The 20,491-nt window shown below is 54.2% G+C and overlaps 2 protein-coding genes across 2 annotated transcripts; both read left to right on the top strand.

Annotated features, from left to right (window-relative positions):
* The first annotated feature begins 293 nt into the window (after positions 1 to 293).
* Positions 294 to 1,229, top strand: LOC142076165 (olfactory receptor 14A16-like). Its single transcript, XM_075138542.1, has one exon. The coding sequence runs from the start codon at positions 294 to 296 to the stop codon at positions 1,227 to 1,229; it is 936 nt and encodes a 311-aa protein (XP_074994643.1).
* An 11,514-nt stretch (positions 1,230 to 12,743) lies between these two features.
* LOC142076164 (olfactory receptor 14A16-like) lies at positions 12,744 to 13,682 on the top strand. Its single transcript, XM_075138541.1, has one exon. The coding sequence runs from the start codon at positions 12,744 to 12,746 to the stop codon at positions 13,680 to 13,682; it is 939 nt and encodes a 312-aa protein (XP_074994642.1).
* Positions 13,683 to 20,491: the final 6,809 nt, after the last annotated feature.

The following is a 20,491-nucleotide window of genomic DNA, read 5'->3' as shown; positions in this document are numbered from 1 at the left end:
CAGTCTGTGAGGCTGGGGATGAGCTGACTCTCCCTTCATAAGTTGCCATGGTTAGGACGCTTGGCTCTCTCCTTGGGGTGTCCATCCAGGGCCTGCTCCTCACGCCACATTCAGCCAGCACCCACCAGAGCTCCAGCCCCGCAGCTGAGGAAGGATTCCTGGAAAATGCAAAGGGGGGGTGTGCAGCAGGGGCGGGGGTGTGGGAAATGGCTTGGATTTTGCTCAGAGAAGTCTCCCCTAACTTCTCACTGCCTTTTCCTCCTTGGACAGGTTCACGTGCCCAGAGGGACCAAATGTCCAACGGCACCTCCATCACCCACTTCCTCCTCCTGGCCTTCGCAGACACGCAGGAGCTGCTGCTCTTGCACTTCTGGCTCTTCCTGGGCATCTACCTGGCTGCCCTGCTGGGCAACGGCCTCATCATCACCGCCATAGCCTGCGACCACCGCCTGCACACCCCCATGTACTTCTTCCTCCTCAACCTCTCCCTCCTCGACCTGGGCTCCATCTCCACCACTGTTCCCAAAGCCATGGCCAATTCCCTCTGGGACACCAGGGACATCTCCTATGCAGGATGTGCTGCACAGCTCTTTATTTTTCTTTTCTTCATTGGAGGACAGTATTTTCTTCTCACTGTCATGGCCTACGACCGCTACGTTGCCATCTGCAAGCCCCTGCACTACGGGACCCTCCTGGGCAGCAGAGCTTGTGTCCACATGGCAGCAGCTGCCTGGGCCAGTGGGTTTCTCACTGCTCTCCTGCACACGGCCAATACATTGTCACTACCCCTCTGCCACGGCAATGCTGTGGACCAGTTCTTCTGTGAAATCCCCCAGATCCTCAAGCTCTCCTGCTCACACTCCTACCTCAGGGAGGTTGGGCTTCTTGTGGTTAGTGCCTGTTTAGCATTTGGGTGTTTTGTTTTCATTGTGGTGTCCTACGTGGAGATCTTCAGGTCTGTGCTGAGGATCCCCTCTGAGCAGGGACGGCACAAAGCCTTTTCCACGTGCCTCCCTCACCTGGCCGTGGTCTCCCTCTTTCTCAGCACTGGCATGTTTTCCTACTTGAAGCCCCCCTCCATCTCCTCCCCATCCCTGGATCTGGTGGTGGCAGTGCTGTACTCAGTGGTGCCTCCAGCAGTGAACCCCCTCATCTACAGCATGAGGAACCAGGAGCTCAAGGACGCACTGAAGAAGCTGATTCAATCACTTGTCTTTCAGCAGCAATAAGCCCCTCCACTTCTCCAAAGGTATGAACCCAGCCTGTCTGACCCAGGGGCCTTTGTCCGTCTGTCTGGCAGGATGGCCCAGCTGGCCTCCTGTGTCGCATCTCTGTAATAAAATGGATTTCCTCAGTGCTTGTGTCTGGAGCTTGGGCTCTTCTTCCAAAGCTGAGGTCAGGAATAGGCTGAAGAAATTGCCCCCACGAAGCCGTGATGCTGTGCTTGGGTTCTCCATGGGCTCAGGGCAGGAGGACATGGGGCGATGTGTTAGGGAATGGGCCTGTGCTGACCCTTCACGTGTGGGTGCCCAGTGCCAATGGAAATGATGGATGATCCGCAGGGATTGACCTGGTATTGTGTCCCTGTGGCTTTCAGGCACCACTGCCCTGCAGAGCAGCCCTGCCAGCTCAGGGATGGCCCGAGGTGACATCCCTGGACAAGATCAGAGCTATTTCTGCATGCACCAGTTGGGGCAGGCTTTTCTCTCACTGGTGCAGCAGGAGCTGCCTGGGGAGACCCCAGGCCAGGGGTCTTGTGCTCAGTAGAGGGACTGGCACAGAGGGGCTGCCAGCATTGGGCAATAAGGATCTCTTTGAGAGAAGAGCAGCAGACACAGGGAGCCGCTGGCCTCCGTCTCCTCATGCCATGGCTGGCCCCAGGCCTGGGGCTGATGGGGAGGCTGAGACCCCTCTCTGCCCCAGGAGCTGCTGTGCCCCTCAGAGGGGCTGGGGCCGTGGGGTGAGTGCCCAGAGCTCTGCAGCACCCTGCGGTGGGCACTGCCGTGGGGCCAGCCCAGGCTGGGCTGCTCTGCGGGGCTGAGGAGGGGGCGGTGGAGGTGGGGAGAGCTGGGGAGGAGCTGGGCTGGGCAGGAAAGTGTCTGGGAGAGAAAATCACCAGTGTAGAGCTTGTGCTGCATGAGCATGCAGGGTGAGCACTGACACCAGGGGGTTTCTGGTGCAGAGCCAGGGTTCATGGAAGGGACCAAAGACATGCAGGCGTAGGAGAGAGGGTGCCGGTCTGTGCTTTCGGTGGCATGGACAGGCTGGGGAGGTGGCCCAGGACCTCTGTCACCCCCCAGCCTCTCTCAGCAGCTCTGTCCAGCACTGGCTGCTCCCCTCAGGTTCATGGGTGAGTCTTGCTGCAAAGCCACCTCCCTCCTCCTGCTGGGCTCAGTGCCAGTTCAGGGGAACAGCCAGCCCTGCCCAGCCTCTCCCCTGGCCCATGCCCCAGCAGACCCCAGGGCAGGGCTGTCTGCAAAGCCCCACGTGGGACATAGCTGGGGCTGGGAGAGGCTCGGGTACTGGGGGAGGCTGCAAAAGTTATGTAATGGGGTTATGCTTTGTTGGGGTTCTGGGGGGACATTGAACTGAAGGCTGTCTTTGGAACCATAACTGGGGGAACTTTCCGCACCCCTGAATGTACCCTTTCCCACGCTGTGCCTGCACAGAGGGGCTGTGGGACCATGTGTGGGGCAGTAGGGCTGGGTCAGCACAAGGAGAGGGTGTTTACAGGGGCCATGAAGCAGCTGCCAGGAGGTGACAACAAGGACGGGCTGCAAAGAAGGAACTTCTATATATTGCCTGTGTGGTAGAGGCACTTTTGAAGGAAAGGCAAAGGACATTTGCAGTCGGTGGCTGCAAGGAATGTCAAGTGCAAAAAGACGACTTTGATTGCTGCGTTAGAAACCAAGGCTGACCAAGGAAAATGCAGGGCTGCTGCTGAGTGGGGAGGGTGATTTAATAACAGAGGACACAGGTGGAGCTGAGGGACTCAATGCCTTCTTTGCCTGAGTCTTTATTGAAATGGTCTCCAGGCCTCTGTGCTCAATGAAGGGGTTCAAGGAGGAGGAGAGCACGTATTGGCAGGAACCTCATGAAGGCCCACAAGGACAGATGCCAGTGTCTGCCCCGGCAGGGGACTCACCCTGGCAATGTCACAGGCTGGGGGCTGCCTGGCTGGGAGCAGCCCTGTGGGAAAGGTCTTGGTGGGCAGGGAGCTGGACAGGAGGCAGCCGTGTGCCCTGGCACAAGGGAGGACAGCAGGGCCCTGGGCTGCACGACCAGGAGCACGGCCAGGAGATGGAGGGAAGGGATGATGCAGGTTACCGTGTCCAGGTTTCCAGACTGCAACAGGTTTAGCAAAGGGCCTCCAAGATGGTCAGGGCTGGAGCACTGAGCCTGTGAGGAGAGGCTGAGGGAGCTGGGCTTGTCCAGCCTGGAGAAAGGAAGATCTTGGGGGGAACATGCAGCAGCGTTGCACTGTTTCAGGAAGGCTGAGTCAGGCTCATGTCCGTGATAGAAGACACAAGGCCAAGAGGCAATGGGCTGAAACAAGAGAGGGTCAGGCTGCATACAGGCAGAAAGTTTTCCAACAGGAGGATAGTCAAATGCTGGAAGCTGTTTCCCAGGGAGTGTGCATCGGCTCTATCCCAGAAAGTGACCACGACATGTTTGGATAAAGCCCTGAGTAATCTGGTCTGACCCTGCTTTGAGCAGGAGGTTGGTGCAGACACCTCCCGAGGTCCCTTCCAGCCTCAATGATGCTGTCCTTCCTTCCTCTTCATGGTTTCAAATTAGGCAAAGCTCTCAGGTTCTCCCTGACCAGAGCAGTGATGCATATCAGGCACAGGGCTGCTTCACAGGTGCCCCCAAACAGCCCTGACCACATCCTTTGCTTCTGTTTTTATTTCCCCCTACCCAAGATCTCCTCTGTTACTGTTGTAATGCTCTCCAAAAAGAACTTCCTACCCTCTTAATTCTTTCCCCATTGGCCATGCAGTTCTTGTTTTGTGACCTCTGATGGCATTTCTGAGATAGTTTCTGTGGTATTTTCCACCTTGGGTAGCAATTCCATTCAGCACATCATTTTCTTTCTTTCCCTGTAGTGTCCTGCAATTCCCCATATTCTTATCTTGCTTGAGGCACTGCCCACAAACCTTAACTGCTGATGTGTTGGAGTTTCAGTCTGGAGGGACCTTGACACACTTGTGGATTTGGGCAACAGAAACCTCCTGGAGTTCTACAAGGCGAAGGGGTCAAGGTCTGCACTGGGGGCAGAATAACCCCGTGCATCAGGACAGGCTGGGACCTGAGTGGCTGAGGAGAGTCCTGGGGAGAAGGGCATGGAGTTACGATGGATGTCACATGAGTCAGTGGGTTTCCCATTTTGAAAGGAGGATGTGGAGACTGGAAAGGTCCAGAGGAAGTCTGTCATGATGGGGTTAGGAGCCTAAAGCACATGAGCTGTGTGGAGAGGCTGGGGGAGCCGGGCCTCATTAGTCTGCTGAAGGGGAGGCACAGGGCACTCTAAAAGCAGGTGACACCCACCTGGAGAGGTGGCAGATGGTATGGAAGAGGCAACAGCCACCAACGTCCTCCTGGGAGCTTCACCCTGGGCATTAGGGAAAACTGCCTAGGAGGGTGGTGCTGCGCTGCAGGTAGACACTGAGAGAGGATCTTTGATCTCCGTCTTTGGAGGTTTTCAGATTGCAGCTCCACAAAGTCGCAGCCAGCCAGACTCTAGGGTGGGTTATTCCCCATCCTTTGCTGGCAAGCTGGACCGCAGACCCCAGCAGACCCTTTCCCACAAACCTTCCACGAGCGTGTGCCTTGCAGTGTGCCCCAGGAGAAGGGGTTCAGCTGGAGGTGAGGGGAGCTACAGCAGAGACACAGGGGACGATTCCGGGAGCAATTGTGCGTGCTCAGGAGGTCCCTAGTCCTCCCTTTGGTTCCAAGAAGGGCCAGCCCTGAGGTTTGAGCACGTTGCTCAGTAAGTGTCAGCATCCATGTGCAGAGTCTGCACATGAGCCAGGCGTCGAAGCCACCATTACAGAAACAGAAAGGAGGCACTTGACCGGCTCCTGGAAACCAGGGATCAGCATGCCATGCCCCCTGACGTTCCTGGGAACACCTGAGCTTTATGTGCGGAGAAGAGTGAGTCCTCTTCTGATGCCTGGCCTGTCCCCTGGCCTGTGTGGTGCTTTAGGCTCTGCAGAGAATCCACACCAAGTCTTTGAGGAGGTGAGGTTCATGTTCCATGCTGACATGCAGGGCAGGTGAAGGGACCTCAGAGCTGACCTTGCTCTCTTTTCCTCCTTCACTCCCCAAACTTTGATGGACCTCAGGAAACATCCGTGAGCGTGGAGGACACACAGACCTCCTGGGGTGAGGTCCCATCACTGCAGGGGAAGAGGGAAGGCTTTGTGAGACACGTGGGCGTGCAGGGCGATAGCGGTGCGTGTGTGGCAGTGAGTGTGTTAAAGGCAGGACCAAGGCCTGAAATAGCAGCTGGGTGTGGGGAGGCTGCCATGCTGAAGTGGAGAAGGTTGAGTGTTGACTTTGAAGGACGCAGAAGCAAGAGGATGTGCGTTTCAGTGCTGGGATATGAAGAGAAATCGTGGATTCAAGCAAGTCTGGGGTAGGTCGTCTTGGGTGCTAGAGGAACAATAGGGCTTTGGAAGTAGCCGGATGGGTTGTGGGGAACTCACAGACATTGGCAAATCCTCAGAAAACGACAGCTTTGTGTTTGAAGAAATAGTCAGTGAGGACAGAGAGTAATCGGGAAAGTTTGGGACATCATGGGGTCAGAGGGAGTCAGGGGATCAGGAGGGTGGTTGAAATCTGCAGGGACACTGGCACAGCCATAGGACAGTGTAAAAGAGTCTGTGGTGGGCATGGCTGAGGACTTTGGTAGGGCTGGGACCCCCAACAGAACTGAGGTCCATGTCCTCTTGCCTATGGCTGCTGTCTCTTCCGCTGAGGCCCACAGGAGGACACCAGTTCCATACAGCCCCTGTGCTTTCTTGCCTCCTCACCCTTGGTAGAGCCTGGGAGGGGTCCTACCACTGACCTGCACTCAGCATCGCAAACCCTTGCATCTCACTGCCCCCAGAAAACGCCCTGAGACACCCATGAGGGAAGAATCCCCGTTCCTAGGGTACGAGGCTCAGGGCTTGGCCATCCTCCTTAAGGAAACACATCAAGGCCTTTCACAGCCACTTACACGTTCATTTTTCTACCTGTATCCAGGGCCTCTGAGTTCCTGCTTCACCAGCCCCCAGGGACAGTCACCTTGTCTGGTCGTTCCCTCCATGGTCTCTTCAGTGATGGCCCTCAGTGGGGCCCGCTGACACCCTCAGAATCTTGGACGCTTGGTGCTGACTTTAGATCTCCAGAGCCTTGTTCAATCTGCTTTCAGTATCTGCAGTTCAGGAGCTTGGCACAAGAGGGCTCATTAACATGCAAAATTCCCTAACAAGCCAAGTCTCTGGGCATAATTTTCCTTCATTCCTCAATTTTTATGTGGTTAATCAGAGAGATTTCAGAAGGGTTGTCAAAGTAAGAAGATTTTCATAAAAAATCACATTAAGAAAGGATTTCTTCTTTTTCAACTTTTCTGCCTTTTTCTGCTTCCACATTAAGGGATATCAGCAGTCCCCAATTGATACTGGTCCTGAGCATCTCCTAATTGAGTATGGACATACAGGGAAGCCAAGGCCCTTTATGTCAGACACTCCATGGGAAGTGTTTGTCCCTACCCCAACCCCCCCCATTTCTCCCATCAGCCACCTGAGATTTAGAGCAGCCTTGTTCAAATCAGAGCTTTCTCCACTACAGTCTGTAGCTGCGTGTTTCAGCCCATTGGCACCAACTCCCACCTGCTTTACTCAGAGAACGACCTGCACACAGGCACAGAAAGGTGTTTCTTAATTGCCAACAAGCAGAACCAAAGTCAAGCACAGCTCATTAAAAACCCAAAAGACATTCCTCAGCTGTATATCAAGTCCATGTTACCTCCACTGAAGTCCACTTCCCACTGTGGATGACCATACACCAGTGGAAAACACATTATTGTCTCCAGCACACATCCCAAGACACCTCAAAGCACTCCCTGCCCCTGACTCTGCCCATATTTGCTCTTTGCACCCCGTCAGTCACACACTGGAGTCACAAACTCCCTCGAGCCACAGGGAGAAGCAAAGAGACAAAGCGAATGAAAAGCTTTGTTCTGAGCATGGAAATCGGCATAAACCTGAACCTGTAATGCTTACAGGAGCATCTTCAAGTAGACTCTGCAGCATCTAGACCCACTCAGTTTTCATTGCCTGCAGGTAAATTACATATGACTTCACTGCAGGTGAAGAGAGGGATGAGAGTGATCTCTAATGTTGGACACCTCGAGTGCAACTGCTGAGAGGTCCCTTTCTAGTCCAGAGAGAGAAATGAGGTGTCTCAACCCAGGTGCCTTGGCCTTCTCTGCCTGGCCACCACCTCCTGCTTCAGAAAGGCTCCTGTAGGTCCTGGGTCACATTTCCCTGTCCCACGGAAGGGCTTCAGCTACCCCCATGTACCTTGGAGGCAGTGGCCACCTCTGTGCTGGCAGCTGCATCAATCCCTGAAAGAAGATGTTAGGCAAAAGTTGAAACATGTCCAGAGAAGAGGTCTGTGTAATGACTGTTGAGAAGTCTTCATTTTCAGAACTTTGAGGTTGGTCTATAAATTCTCCTGATTTTTGTCATAGGCCATGGCCATGGCCATGGCCAAGCAAGACGACGACCCTTTCTCTCCCTCTATGGAAATATAGATTTCTACAGCCATTTCCAAAAATACATTTCCTCCCGAGGCTTTGAATGAAGAAATTATTCTGCAGAGCTGCAAGACATCCAGGGAGTCCCGAAGCTGTGTCACTTGGAGGGGCTCGTCCGCCCCAGAAATGCAATCCAGAGCAACCTCTGGGACATGTTATTCACCCAAAGCGAAGCTAACCAGCCTTTCCCTCCCCAGTTCATCCTCTGGCACTTTTTGAAACAGGCATGCAACTTTTGCTTTTGCCAGTCGTCAGGGAGTCCCCCCAGTCTCCATGACCTGTCAAAGATGATGGAGACTGGCCTCACTCTGACATCATCTTGCTCTCTCAGCACCCTTGGATGCAGTCCCTCCATTCTCATGGACTGGTAACATTTGAGGTTGCTCAAGCAAGCCAGGACTTGATTCCTATCCAGCCCTGACTGTTCCCCTCCAGAGTCCTGCCTCGAGGCACAGAGGCCTGGGAGACCTTGCTGGTGAAGACTGAGGCACAGAGGACATCGAGTATCTCAGCTCCATCCACACCTGCTTTACTCAATGGAGCAGTGGCCACACATATTCTTCTTGACCTGCCCCTGAAGTAGTCACAGCTCATCGTGGTGCCCTTGAAATCCCATTCAAGTTTCAACTGAGTTTTGATATGGACCATCGCCGAGCTTGGAGGATGCTGTCCTTGAAGACCAGCTGCACTGAGCTCTGCTGCCCTGCGGTGCTGCTGACCATTGGATCCCCACGAAAACTCCCCGGAACAGGCCAAAGTCTTCTCCTCGATGTCCACCATGTGCAGTCCTTAACTCTCCTTCCGCACGCCCCTAGGGAGCTGGGACCCCACTATTTCAGTGTCACAATGGCCAAGGCTTACATCGACCTTCACATCCCTGACCAGCTCTGTACTGCTTGTGAGTCTCAAATCCGCGTTTGGATTGCCCTTGTTGGCCCATCTGGCAGCTGTGCTGAGAAGTGGTTCCCCAGACATAAACCGCCTGGACTGTTTGCATCCTGCTGTGTTCCCCTTCCAGAAGATGCCAAGGCCATTCAAGTTCCACACATCCAAACAACTTCTTCACTTTGAGGGAACCCCACTCGTGACCCTTCCAGCCTGTGTCTCCTGAAAAGCCTCTACCCAGCCATTGCAGCAACCCAAGCTGTGTCACTTGTCCCACCATGCCATGGCACTTCCTCCATGCATGTCAAAAAGCACAGGCTCCAGCTCATCCTGGCTGTGCCCCTGGCTGAGGGCATCAGTGCACATTTGGGCTGTAGCACTGCAGGTGCAGCCCCAGGCCAAGCTCTCACTTGTCTTAGGCAAACCTGGGACCAAGTGTCCAAGCCCCCGTGTGTGCAAAGGCTTTGCTTCACAGCAGAGACATGCCGGGGTGGAGAGCAGGTGGAAACAGAAAGCTGAACCTGGGTGCCAAGAGAGTGAGCAAACCCTGCTGTCCCCAAGGGCAGAGAGGACCAGGGCTGGGAAGGGCAGCCCTGGCAAGACATGGGTTTGCTGTCGGTGGGGTCTCTGCTGTCCCCGAGGGCCTTTGGTGGAGGTGAAGCTGATCTCCAGGAATGACAAGGTGCTCCTGACAGGCCCACTGTGACAACTGTTGGTCTGGTCCTTGACTGTGTTCTGCAGGGGGTGAGGGAGGGTTGGTGGAGAGAAAAACAAGAAGTCTGAAGGTGTAGGCACACGCGTGGTGACCCTGGTGTGATGGGCTTCCCATTCATGGAGTGCCCTACCTCTACTGGAGAGAGAAGGGACGGACCTTGCCACGCTGCAGGGGTGGCAATCAGTTTCTGGCCCAAAGGCACTGGATCTGTCGCAATGCTGCCTGGGTGTCTGTCACACCCTCGCTCTGCATGCGGATGGCTTTCCTGTGTAGGACCATCGCTGTCCCTACCAACTGCATGTCGCTGTGTGTGAGAGCCTTGGCACCTCACCTACCATTACAGGCCTGTATCTGGCCTTACATGGAATAACTGCCCTGAAGTTGATTGGGCAATGCGAGAATGTTCAGGACACCACCGCCATTAGAGTCAATGGAGATCTAGTCAACCTGGCGGATGGGAAAGACAGAGAGGAACTGAGCTCTCCCTGTGGTACATGACTCCATCAGATGAATCCCTGCGTAGGCTGCCCAGAACATAAAGAAGAGAGACAGGCTCCATCATCCTAAATGTGGGCATCTGATGCCATTTCCACTGGCCAAAGAGATTCACCTCCAGCCTCCAAGAAGGTGCCCCCAGATGCTGCCCTGTCTCTCAGCATTGCTCCACTAGAGCTTGCAGCTAGCTCCAGGTATCTTGGACCACCTCTGGCTCTCCAAATGGCCCCAGGTCTTTGCATGTGACCACGTCAGCCCTGGCCTCCATCTCCATTAATTAGCAGGGAGCTGAGAGAAGGAGCTGACATGCAGGTGTCTGCTGTGTGCACACCTGAGCTGAGGCCAGAGGAATCCCACCTCCTGTGGGCTTGTGCTGTGCGTGGGGGGCAGCTGAGCCCACTTCTAGCCCCAGGGTCACAACCATGGAATGGGGGCTGAATCCCTTCCCTGGGCAGTGCTAAATGAGGTCCTTCCCTGTCCCTGTCCGGGTGTCCTGTCTACAGATGGGCCAATGAAAAGGTGATTCCTGGAGCTGACTCTTCTTGAGATGGGAGAAATGCCCCTGCTGGAAAGAAGTGTCTCTCCGCAGCTGAGGGAGGGACCATGAGTGATGGCTTCAGGCTGTTCCCAGCAGGTTCCCTGGAGGCGCAGGGACACGTGGAGGGAGCCCCGAGGGGGCAGAGCAAGTGGTGCCTTGGGCTGGTCCTCTGCTGCTGAGCTGGGCTGGGCTCCTGGGATGGAGGGAGCTCATGGCAAGCGGGCAGCGCTGCAGAGAGACAGCTCTGCCCAGGAGCAGGGCTGGAGGCACTGCCTGCAGGCACCGAGAGGAGACCGGCGAGGCAGAGAGAGGTTAGAGGCAGTCTGGGCTGGGAGGGTGCTGAGAGCTCCCTGGGGGAGAATCTTCACAGCCCTCTACGTGGTAAGTCTCTGGGTGCGGGGCAATGCAGCTTCAGTTCCTGGAGGGATCTCCGAAAACTGCTCCATTTGACAGTTTATTGGTTCTGTCAGGAGGACTCACTCAGTTTCTGTAATGTAGAGGAAGAGGAGGTGCTCCAGAGCAGGGCTTCCCTGGTACACTGTCAGAGGGACAGGGCATGAGGGCTGCCTTCTCCCAGGGATGGTTGTGGAGGTGTGCATGTGGGTGTGCAACCAGGGGTGCTCGGGGCTGTCCTTGCGAGCAGGGTCCCTGCACCCCAGGGGCTGTGTGCTGGGGCAGGGACTCTGCCGCCTGCCAGGGTCAGCACTCAGCCTGCCCGGGGAGCTCCCCACGGCGCTGTGGGGAGAAGCTGTGGGTGGAAGGAGCGAGCCCCAGCAGGGCAGGGTCCTTCTGCTGTTGAGAGGGTGCTGCCGGGGTCAGCCCTGCTCACATTTTCAGATCACTACAGGACTTTCCCAGAAGACTTTTGAAGAAGCACAGCAAGGCAGGGGCTACCTGAAAAGCAAGTGTCCTGTTCTTTCTATCTTGTACTCTGGGTTGCCTGGGTGGGCAATGGGACATAGAAATTAATGTCTCATGTCAGGAGGAGGCACTGAATTTCCAAATCTGTTACTCTTGGAGGTGAATAAAGCAGGGAGTATGAGAAATCAACACACCGTGGCTTACAGACAGCATCAGTACAACTTCTCCAGCCTCATAAGGGTTGGTCTGATGATCCCATCAGAGCCTGCACGGACAGAGAAGACATTGTGCAGTGCCCGGCTGCTGGGAGGGGTCTGCAGGGCAGAGCTGAGCACACAGCGGGTGGGATGGGGTCTGTGAGCACCGACAGGGAGGAGAGGTGGGGACAGGGAACCAGCTCTCGGCAGGGACAGCTCCAGGCAGCAGAGACCTGGGCAGGGGGTGGGAGGAAGCTGCAAACAAGCACCGGGGTAGGCTCCGTTAAGGCAGCTCTCATTCGGTCCTTCACTGTGGATGTCTTCTGGGCATTGTCTGCTGGGCAATGAGCTGACTCTCCCTTTAGGACATCCCCTCTTCAGGACACCTGACCCTCCGCTTTGCCTGTCCTGCTGGGCTTGCAAGCTGCCCTCCAGAAAGGCACAGCTCTCCTGCAGGATCCTAGGGAGGGCTGAGCTTTCCCTTGGAGGTCAGTACTCTCCGCTCAGAGTCCTTTGCTTCTCTTGTGAGGGACGGTGTCCTTCTCCATCACAACTCCACCTCTGGGGTGGGGAAGAGAAGAGTGTGCAGATCTGCCCTCTACAACAGTGCTCCCCTGCTTTCATCAGAGCCCAGTGGTTTGGTTTGGTTTCTTTTAATGAGTAATTTGTGTGTGAAGTCATCTTTGAGGCAGCACAAGGGAAAGAGCAGGGCAGCTGGGTAACAGACTGATGGACACTGCAGCTCACCTGACTGCACTAAGCCACAGAGAGCTGAGCCCTTTTGCCTCTCCTGTCTCAAGACTCTTCACATTTTCAATCATAGAAATGAGCATTTCTACCCCTAAAAAGAACACTCACCAGACGTGATGGTGGAAAATAAAAAACAGAGGCAAAATTCTTATAAGGACACGCTAAGCCTCTCTTCTGCAGCCCATGCTCTTGAGAGTCATGAGTGCAGATACTGATTTTTTCCATTAAGGGCGGATGACATCTGACATCCCTTGGGAACATCGGAGCTGTCACAAACCAGCTGCCAGGTACCCACTGCAGCAGAGAAAAGCTGGCTCCTTGGCCATGAACAGAGGTCCTGCTCCTCACAGCACACTCAGTCAGCACAAACCAGAGAAGGAAATGCGTTTCAATTTTGGGGAGGGGGGGTGGATTTCTATGAAAAAAGGAGTGGCTTTGCTTGGAGAAGTCTGTCATACTTTTTCCTTGTCTATTCCAGTTTTGAACAGTATCCCTATGCCAAGAAACAGCAGCTCCATCACCCAGTTCCTCCTCCTGGCCTTCACAGACACGCGGGAGCTGCAGCTCTTGCACTTCTGGCTCTTCCTGGGCATCTACCTGGCTGCCCTGCTGGGCAACGGCCTCATCATCACCGCCATAGCCTGCGACCACCGCCTGCACACCCCCATGTACTTCTTCCTCCTCAACCTCTCCCTCCTCGACCTGGGCTCCATCTCCACCACTCTCCCCAAAGCCATGGCCAATTCCCTCTGGGACACCAGGGTCATCTCCTATTCAGGATGTGCTGCACAGCTCTTTCTTTTAGCCTGTTTCATTTTAGCAGAGTATTTTCTCCTCACTGTCATGGCCTACGACCGCTACGTTGCCATCTGCAACCCCCTGCACTACGGGACCCTCCTGGGCAGCAGAGCTTGTGTCCACATGGCAGCAGCTGCCTGGGCCAGTGGGTTTCTCAATGCTCTCCTGCACACGGCCAATACATTTTCACTACCCCTCTGCCACGGCAATGCTGTGGACCAGTTCTTCTGTGAAATCCCCCAGATCCTCAAGCTCTCCTGCTCACACTCCTACCTCAAGGAGGTTGGGCTTCTCGTGGTTAGTGCCTGTTTAGCATTTGGATGTTTTGTTTTCATTGTGGTGTCCTATGTGGAGATCTTCAGGGCCGTGCTGAGGATCCCCTCTGAGCAGGGACGGCACAAAGCCTTTTCCACGTGCCTCCCTCACCTGGCTGTGGTCTCCCTCTTTGTCAGCACTGCCATGTTTGCCTACCTGAAGCCCCCCTCCATCTCCTCCCCATCCCTGGATCTGGTGGTGGCAGTGCTGTACTCGGTGGTGCCTCCAGCAGTGAACCCCCTCATCTACAGCATGAGGAACCAGGAGCTCAAGGATGCCCTATGGAAACTGGCCCAGTGGACGCTGTTTCGCCGACAATAACCTGCCTCCCCTTCTCTGCACATTCCCCAGAGTTCATCTTAGGCCACAAGTCTGATTTTTTCTCTTGTGATAATCCTGCTTATATAGAATTTTCTGGGTTTATACTCCTTGTCTTGAGGCTTGATCCTGTTGCATCTGTCTCTTGCCCAACACTGTGTCAGATGTGGCCTGCCCAATAGCAGCTCTTCAATAAAAGGGGATCTCCCAGGTGCAGTGCCTGAAGGCTGGGCTCTTCCTCCAAATTTGCTTCCACGAAAATGTCTAAGGAATTGGTCTTTTAAACAATCTTTTCTCCCTGTGTTCTCAATGTTTTGGGAGTTAAGCTCATGCTACCATTGGGTTCCACTGGCCGAAACGGTCTGGATTTAAGAGCTCTCTTCTTGGTGTCCAATGGCAGGGCAGATGGTCCATGAGCTCCCATTATCTTCTCAGGTTCCTTCATGGATGACAAGACTGATGGCACATACCAGAGTCTCTGGAAATGAATTTGGAGGGGTGAGGAGAGGAGAGGATGGGGACTCACCCCGTGCCCTGGGCTTGGAATGAATGGAGACTCAGAAGGTGAAACACCCTCCCAAGTCAAGTCCCCCAAAAGTAAAGCACCAAATCGACGTATCCATGGACAAGGACTCTGCAGTGCCATGGGAGTGAGTGGGGACCCAGCAGGTAGAAGGAGGGGAGACTGGAGAGATGCAGGAGCTGCCGGAGGAGGCCCAGGGCCAGGATTGTCGTGCTGTCGTGGGGAGTGGGGCTGGTGGGAGCAGAGGAGGGGGCAAATTCAGTCAGGGCTGGGCATCACCTGCAATATGAATTCAGGAGAGCCAGCGCGTGAGTAGCCTCCATTTCCTCGTGGCCTTGGGGCCAGCAGCATCCCTGGGGCTGATGGGGAGGCTGAGCTCCCTGTGTGCCCCCCAGCAGCTGCTGTGCCCCTCAGAGGGGCTGGGGCCGTGGGGTGAGTGCCCAGAGCTCTGCAGCACCCTGCGGTGGGCACTGCCGTGGGACCAGCCCAGGCTGGGCTGCTCTGCTGGGCTGGGCTGGGGAGAGGGCAGGGGTGGTGGGGAGAGCTGGGGAGGGGCTGGGCTGGGCTGGGAAGTGCCCGGGAGAGGAAAGCAGCAGTGTAGAGCTCAGCTGTGTGAGTGTGCAGGGTGGGGGCACACAGCAGGGTGCTCACAGTGCAGAGTCAGGCGTCATGGAGAAGGAAGCAAGGCGCCAAAGGTGCAGAAGGGAGAGGCCCAGTCTGTGCCATGTTCCCTGGACACACCAGGGAAGCTGTCCTGGGAAAACCTACCCAGACCAGTCCCACACACCGGCCATTTCCATCTCTGGTTGTACCCCCCAGCCCTGAGGAGGGACCTTTGCTGCTTGGTCACCTCTGTCCTCCTCTGGGGCTCACTGATACCCAACTCCACCGCCAGTATTAATAAACAGGGAACCAGTTTCCTGCTGACACTTCTTACACACAAGTCCCAGAGCTCTTGCCACAGCTGGTCTCTCAGCCAAGCCCCTTCTCAGACAGCCCCAGCTCGATCAGGTGCTCATGGCCTTGTCTCAACAAACATTGAAAATCTCCATTGATTGAGATCCCACCAACTGGCCTGGGTCCTTGCCCCAGTGGTTGGCTCTGAGGGATTTCTCAGAAAATCCCAGCTCTCTCAGCCTCTCCTTGGCCAAAATGTGCTCCAGGCCCCAACCATCCTTCTGGCTTCTGCAGGACTCGCTCCAGTCTGTCAGGGTCTTTCTTGTCCTGGGGAGCCCCAAACTGCACACAGCGGTCCTGTGGTGGGTTAGCACTGGCCAGCAGCCAGACACCCACCCAGCTGCTCACTCACTCACACCCCCGGTTCAACAGGACAAAGGGAGAAAATAAACCAGAAATGTCATGGGTGAAGAGAGAATCAAGGAGATCAGTTACCAATTACTGTCACGGGCAAAGACATGTTGACTTGCCGGGGATCAATTTAATTTACTGCCAATTAAAAAAGATCGGGATTGTGAGAATCAATGACAAAAATATTAAAGGCCATTCTCCTCAGACTTTCTCCTTGCTCAAATTTCTCCATTGCTCCCAATTCATCTACCCACCCACTCACCAAGAGGAGCAGAGGGGATGGTGAAGAGGGGGTTAACAGTCAGTAAAGAATATCGCTTCGTCTCCTTCCTCCTCACACTTTTCCCCTGCTCCACCTTGGGTCCTCTCCTCCATGGATCCCACCATATTTACAATCAAGGCCATGTGTTGTTCGTTTCTTTCTGTCTGTCTTTTCTCCTTTATACTCCCAGAATGATGGAAATGTTGAGATTGGAAGGGACCTCTGGAGATCATCTGGTTGAACCCCCCAGCTGAGGCAGGGTCAGCTAGAGCAGGTCGCTCAGCACCTTGTCCAGGTGGGTTTGGAATATCTCCATGGATGGAGACTCCACAACCTCTCTGGGCAACCTGTTCCAGTGATTGACCACCCTCACAGTCAAAAAGTGTTTTCTTGGGTTCAGGTGGTACTTTATAACATTAATAAGACCCTTCCAAACCTTTTCTTCTCCACACTGAACAGTCCCACATCTCCCAGCCTTTCCTCCTGTGAAAGATGCTCCAGTCCCTTAAACCAGCTTTGTGGCCCTTGGCTGGACTTGCTTTAGCAGGTCAACAACTGTCTTGCACTGGGCAGCCCAGCACTGGACACAGCACTGCAGATGGGGCCTCACCAGTGCTGAGGAGAGGGGAAGGGTCACCTCCCTCCACCTGCCAGCAATGCTTCTCCTAATGCAGCCCAGGAGGCTGTTGGCCTTGGCTGCGGGGGTTCACTGCTGGCTCCTGCTCAGCTGCTTCTCCTCTGGGACCCCAAGATCCTTCTCTGCGGAGCTGCTGTCTAGCTGGTTGGCCCCCAGCATGATGTCCAGAGCGTGGCTGGGTCACAGGCTGTCCTCCCCCAGGGACATTCTCAGCAGCACCTTGTCCTTCGTGGAGATCAGCCCCACCTCTGGCACAGGCCCCACAGTGCTGCAGAGTCACCTGGGACAGCAAACCCCTCTCCTGCCGGGGCTGCACAGCCCTCGCCTCTTTCTCTCTGGCCTTGGGCACTGCAGCTTTTGCTCTCGGGGTGGCAACCTCATCCACCATTCTGTTGCCACCTGCCACCCACTCCAGCATGCCTCTGCTGGGAAGCAAAGCCTTTCCACACACGGGGTCCCATCTCTGGGTACCAGGTTTGCATGGGACAAGTCTGCCCTTGGCCCTGGTGCCCCATCGGAGGGGCTGCAGCCCAAATGGGCACCAAAGCCCCCAGCCAGGGGCACAGAGAGCAGGAGCCGTGGGTGCCATCACAGAGCTGTGACTTCAGTGGAATAAGAGCTGAGGTGGGGAAGGACAGCTCCCACGGCTTTTGTGGTGCATGGAGATAGAACATCTTTAAGAGAGCCCGATGGGGAAGATGAGGAGTGGGGGCTGCCTTGTGTGGTGTCAGGGCAGCTCAGCTATATGGAGGGTCTCTATGGGACCCGTAACAGGTCAGGTGGCGGCTTGTGTGTGGGTCAGCTTCTGAATGGGCCACCCAGCTCACACTACTGGGTTTTGTTTTTCCTTCTGTCCCCAGCACCACCAGGGCCTTTTCTGTAGAGCTGCTCCCTCTGCCACTGCAGGGTGTCAGTCTATCGCAGGTGCAGGACCTGGCCTTTGTCCTTTGTCTATCTCATGAAGTTCCTGAGAGGACAGTGGATACAGGTGTTAAACTGCACAGGGCTCTGGAAAGTCCCCGGTGCCGCCTCACCAAACCCCAGGACGTCCCCTGGCCTCCAGGTAGAGCATGGCCCCTTCACCCTGCACTCTCAGCCTCATCATCCAACTGGTGGGTTACCCATATGTTTGTCTACCTGTCCAGACTGGAATGGCCTGACTTGGGTACAAGAATATTGAGGGAGACCACGCCAAAAGTCTTGCTGAAATGGAGGTCAACGACATCCACTCTTCTCCCCTCATGGACAAATGCAGCTACTTCATCATGAAGGCAACCCGGTTGGCGAGGCATGATTTACCCTTGGTAAGTCCATGGCCATGCTCTTCTCTTTTAGGTGCCCAGAAGTGTCACCCACGAGCACTCATTCAATGGCTCACTCCTCACCAAAGTGAGCTTGTGCAGCCTGTGGTTCCCTGGGTTGCACTTTTGGCCACTTTCAAAGATGAGTGCAACTCTTGCTTGTCCTCACTCACAAGAGACCTCTACCAATCCAATGACCTTTCAAAAGGGATATTCCAAAGAAATATCGATCTTGCCCTGTAACTTCATTACCACTATTCTTCCTGTTATACGGTGTATTCAGTTTCTCTAATCTTTCATATAATTTCACCTGTCCTCATACAATGACCATTTCTGATGTCGCCTTTGCACATGCAGACTCTCTAGACAAAGGCCCATTCCATCAGTCTCTACTTTTCTCTGGACGTTATTCTTTGTTCATTCAGATAACTCTCACCTACTCAGTTGCTGCTTTCAGCTTCAGGGAGTTAAAAGCTTGCCTGTCTTTCAGTAGTCTCATTGGCTCTTTAGCCAATTCTTTAATTATGGTTGTATCTAACTTTTTTGTATCTATCTCAAACATTTCTCATAAGATTATCCCTTGTAGAAAGACAACTTCATTAGAGACAGCTTGTACTTAGCATATGGTTGAGGAGTGTGTTTTATTGTTTATCAAACTTTATCATGCTTTGCTTTTCTTTGTTTGCAAATAGAAAAAATTCTTATGTGGCCTGTGTGCAGCCAGTTCTCTGAGGAGAGCAGGTGGGAGATGGTGCCATGGAGCTGTAACACCCAGCTGCAGAGATCAGTGGAGAAGTCTGATGCAAGGAAGAGTGATGTAAGTCCCAGATGGCCAATGAGAGAAATGGTGAGGTTTGGGAGGTGAGGAGCAAAGTTCTCCGCACAGAGTCAGACCTCAAGGGACTGCTTCTCCTACCTGTCCAGACCTCCTGAGGAGACACCCTGGATCACTATCACTTGGAGAAGTCTTCCATCACTTCTTCTCTAAACTGAAAACTAGTAAAATAGAAACTTTAAATTAAAAAAATATTTTTATTAGGTGCACTTTGAAATCTTCCTCTTTATCTACACTATGAAATGACTCCAATTACCTGTACAAGCCTGGAAGACCTAAAGAAAACTACAGGAAGAGAAAGAGCTCCTTAAGGCTTTCTGTATTTTAATGAGACCCATGGTGGTTTTGGTGCTGAGTCCTTGAAGCTCCCATGATGAGAGGAGAAAGAACAAACCTCTCAAGAAGTCAAAGTCAGAAGCAAAACTCAAAGTACCTTGAAGTATTAATGGGTCCCACTGAGGACCATTACTGACAAAGCCTCCCCATGGCCTCGTTAGAGCAGATCATTGGAGGCCATGATTGCAGGTAGGCAAAGGCACTGTGCAGGTGGCTGTAATGCTGAGAAAACCCTTGGTTTATTTTGTGAAGCAGAAAGGCCAAGCCCTCACCCCCAGGCCCTGGGAAGGCAGATCCTGTCCCTCACGCGTGGCTCAGGGCTCTTCTTGGGGGCAGTTGGATGTGAGGGTGAGCAATGCCAAGGGTAGGAAAATTCTATGGTACCTCCCGGCCTCCCAAAGAAGGGGCAAGAAGGAAGAAATAAAGTCCAGAGCCTCAAAAGAAAGTTCCTCCTTGTAGGCCTTGGTGGCAGAGGCAACTGCCTTAGCCAGGGGGACAAAGACCTCGGTTCTGATGGGCCTGTCAGTCTTGCCAGAGGTCTAGGCCATCTCTACTGCAGGCTGTCCTACACTGTCCCATGCCTGCACCTCTTGTCCTCCAGGCTGTAGACACCCATCTTGCTTTCCCACCTAGCTCTCACCCCAGCATTTCTAGACCTTCACTGATGTCTCTCCACCCTCACTGGCTTTTCCTTGAAACACAAAGCCATGGGCTGATCCAGACTCCCTCTGGGTGACCTCTTTCACCACAAGGCTACCCTTTGAGTGAGATTTCTTCTTCCTCACATCCAGTCTGAACGTTCCAAGCTGCGCTTTGTGGAGGTTGCCTTCTCTTCCCAATACCAAGAAAAGCTCCATCATCTCGGAAACCACCCGTCAAGATGTTGCAGGCTACTACTAGAGAGCCCTTAGCCTCTACTTCACCAGGCTAAAGAACCCCAGGTCTCTCAGCCTCTCCACAGAGGCCCCAAACCACATCCTGGCACATGTCCTCTGGGGCCACTCCAGTTCATCCCCATTCCTCCAGCGAGGCCCTGGTTTTCCATTCCATTCCATTTTCTTCTGGCCACAAAGGTATGGGAAGGCTGTCATTAGGTCTCCCCAAAGCCTTCTCCTCTCCTGCCTTTGCACCTTGGCAGCAAAGGCAGACAACGGCACCCTGGCCTGCATTAGGCAGAGCACTGCCAGCAGGTGGGTGGAGGTGATCCTTCCTCTCCACTCAGCCCTGCTACAAGTTGTCTTGCTGACTTCCCTCAAGGGTTTCTACATCCCCACCTCACTCCCACTGCAGCCAAAGCTGCCCTCCACATCTTCCACCAGCTTCTTGTGAGAAACAAGTCCAGGAGAGCATCCCCCCCATGGCAGATCAGGGATCACCTTCCACCTTCCCTCTGACTGAGGCCTTCTAGCAGAGGTCCATGGCCTTCAAAGTCCCCAGTGACTGCCAAGTCCTAAAATTGTGTCCCTTCCTCCAGCTTTCTAAAGGAGAGCTCATCCTCTTCCTAACCTTCCTCAGGCGGTTCGGTGATCCCGACCATAAGAGCATTGTACATGGAGGAGTTAGTGATCCCCCTAACAGCAAACCTGAAAAGACCCTGGCCTGCATGTGCC

This window comes from Calonectris borealis, unplaced genomic scaffold (genome assembly GCF_964195595.1).
Source record: "Calonectris borealis unplaced genomic scaffold, bCalBor7.hap1.2 HAP1_SCAFFOLD_35, whole genome shotgun sequence".
In the NCBI taxonomy this organism is placed as follows: Eukaryota; Metazoa; Chordata; class Aves; order Procellariiformes; family Procellariidae; genus Calonectris; species Calonectris borealis.
Note: the sequence above shows the minus strand (reverse complement) of the source record. Positions and strands in the feature narration are given on the sequence as shown.

What these genes read in the sequence shown, in the direction of transcription:
- LOC142076165 (XM_075138542.1), top strand. Translation starts at nt 294, where the DNA reads ATGTCCAACGGCACCTCCATCACCCACTTCCTCCTCCTGGCCTTCGCA.
- LOC142076164 (XM_075138541.1), top strand. Translation starts at nt 12,744, where the DNA reads ATGCCAAGAAACAGCAGCTCCATCACCCAGTTCCTCCTCCTGGCCTTC.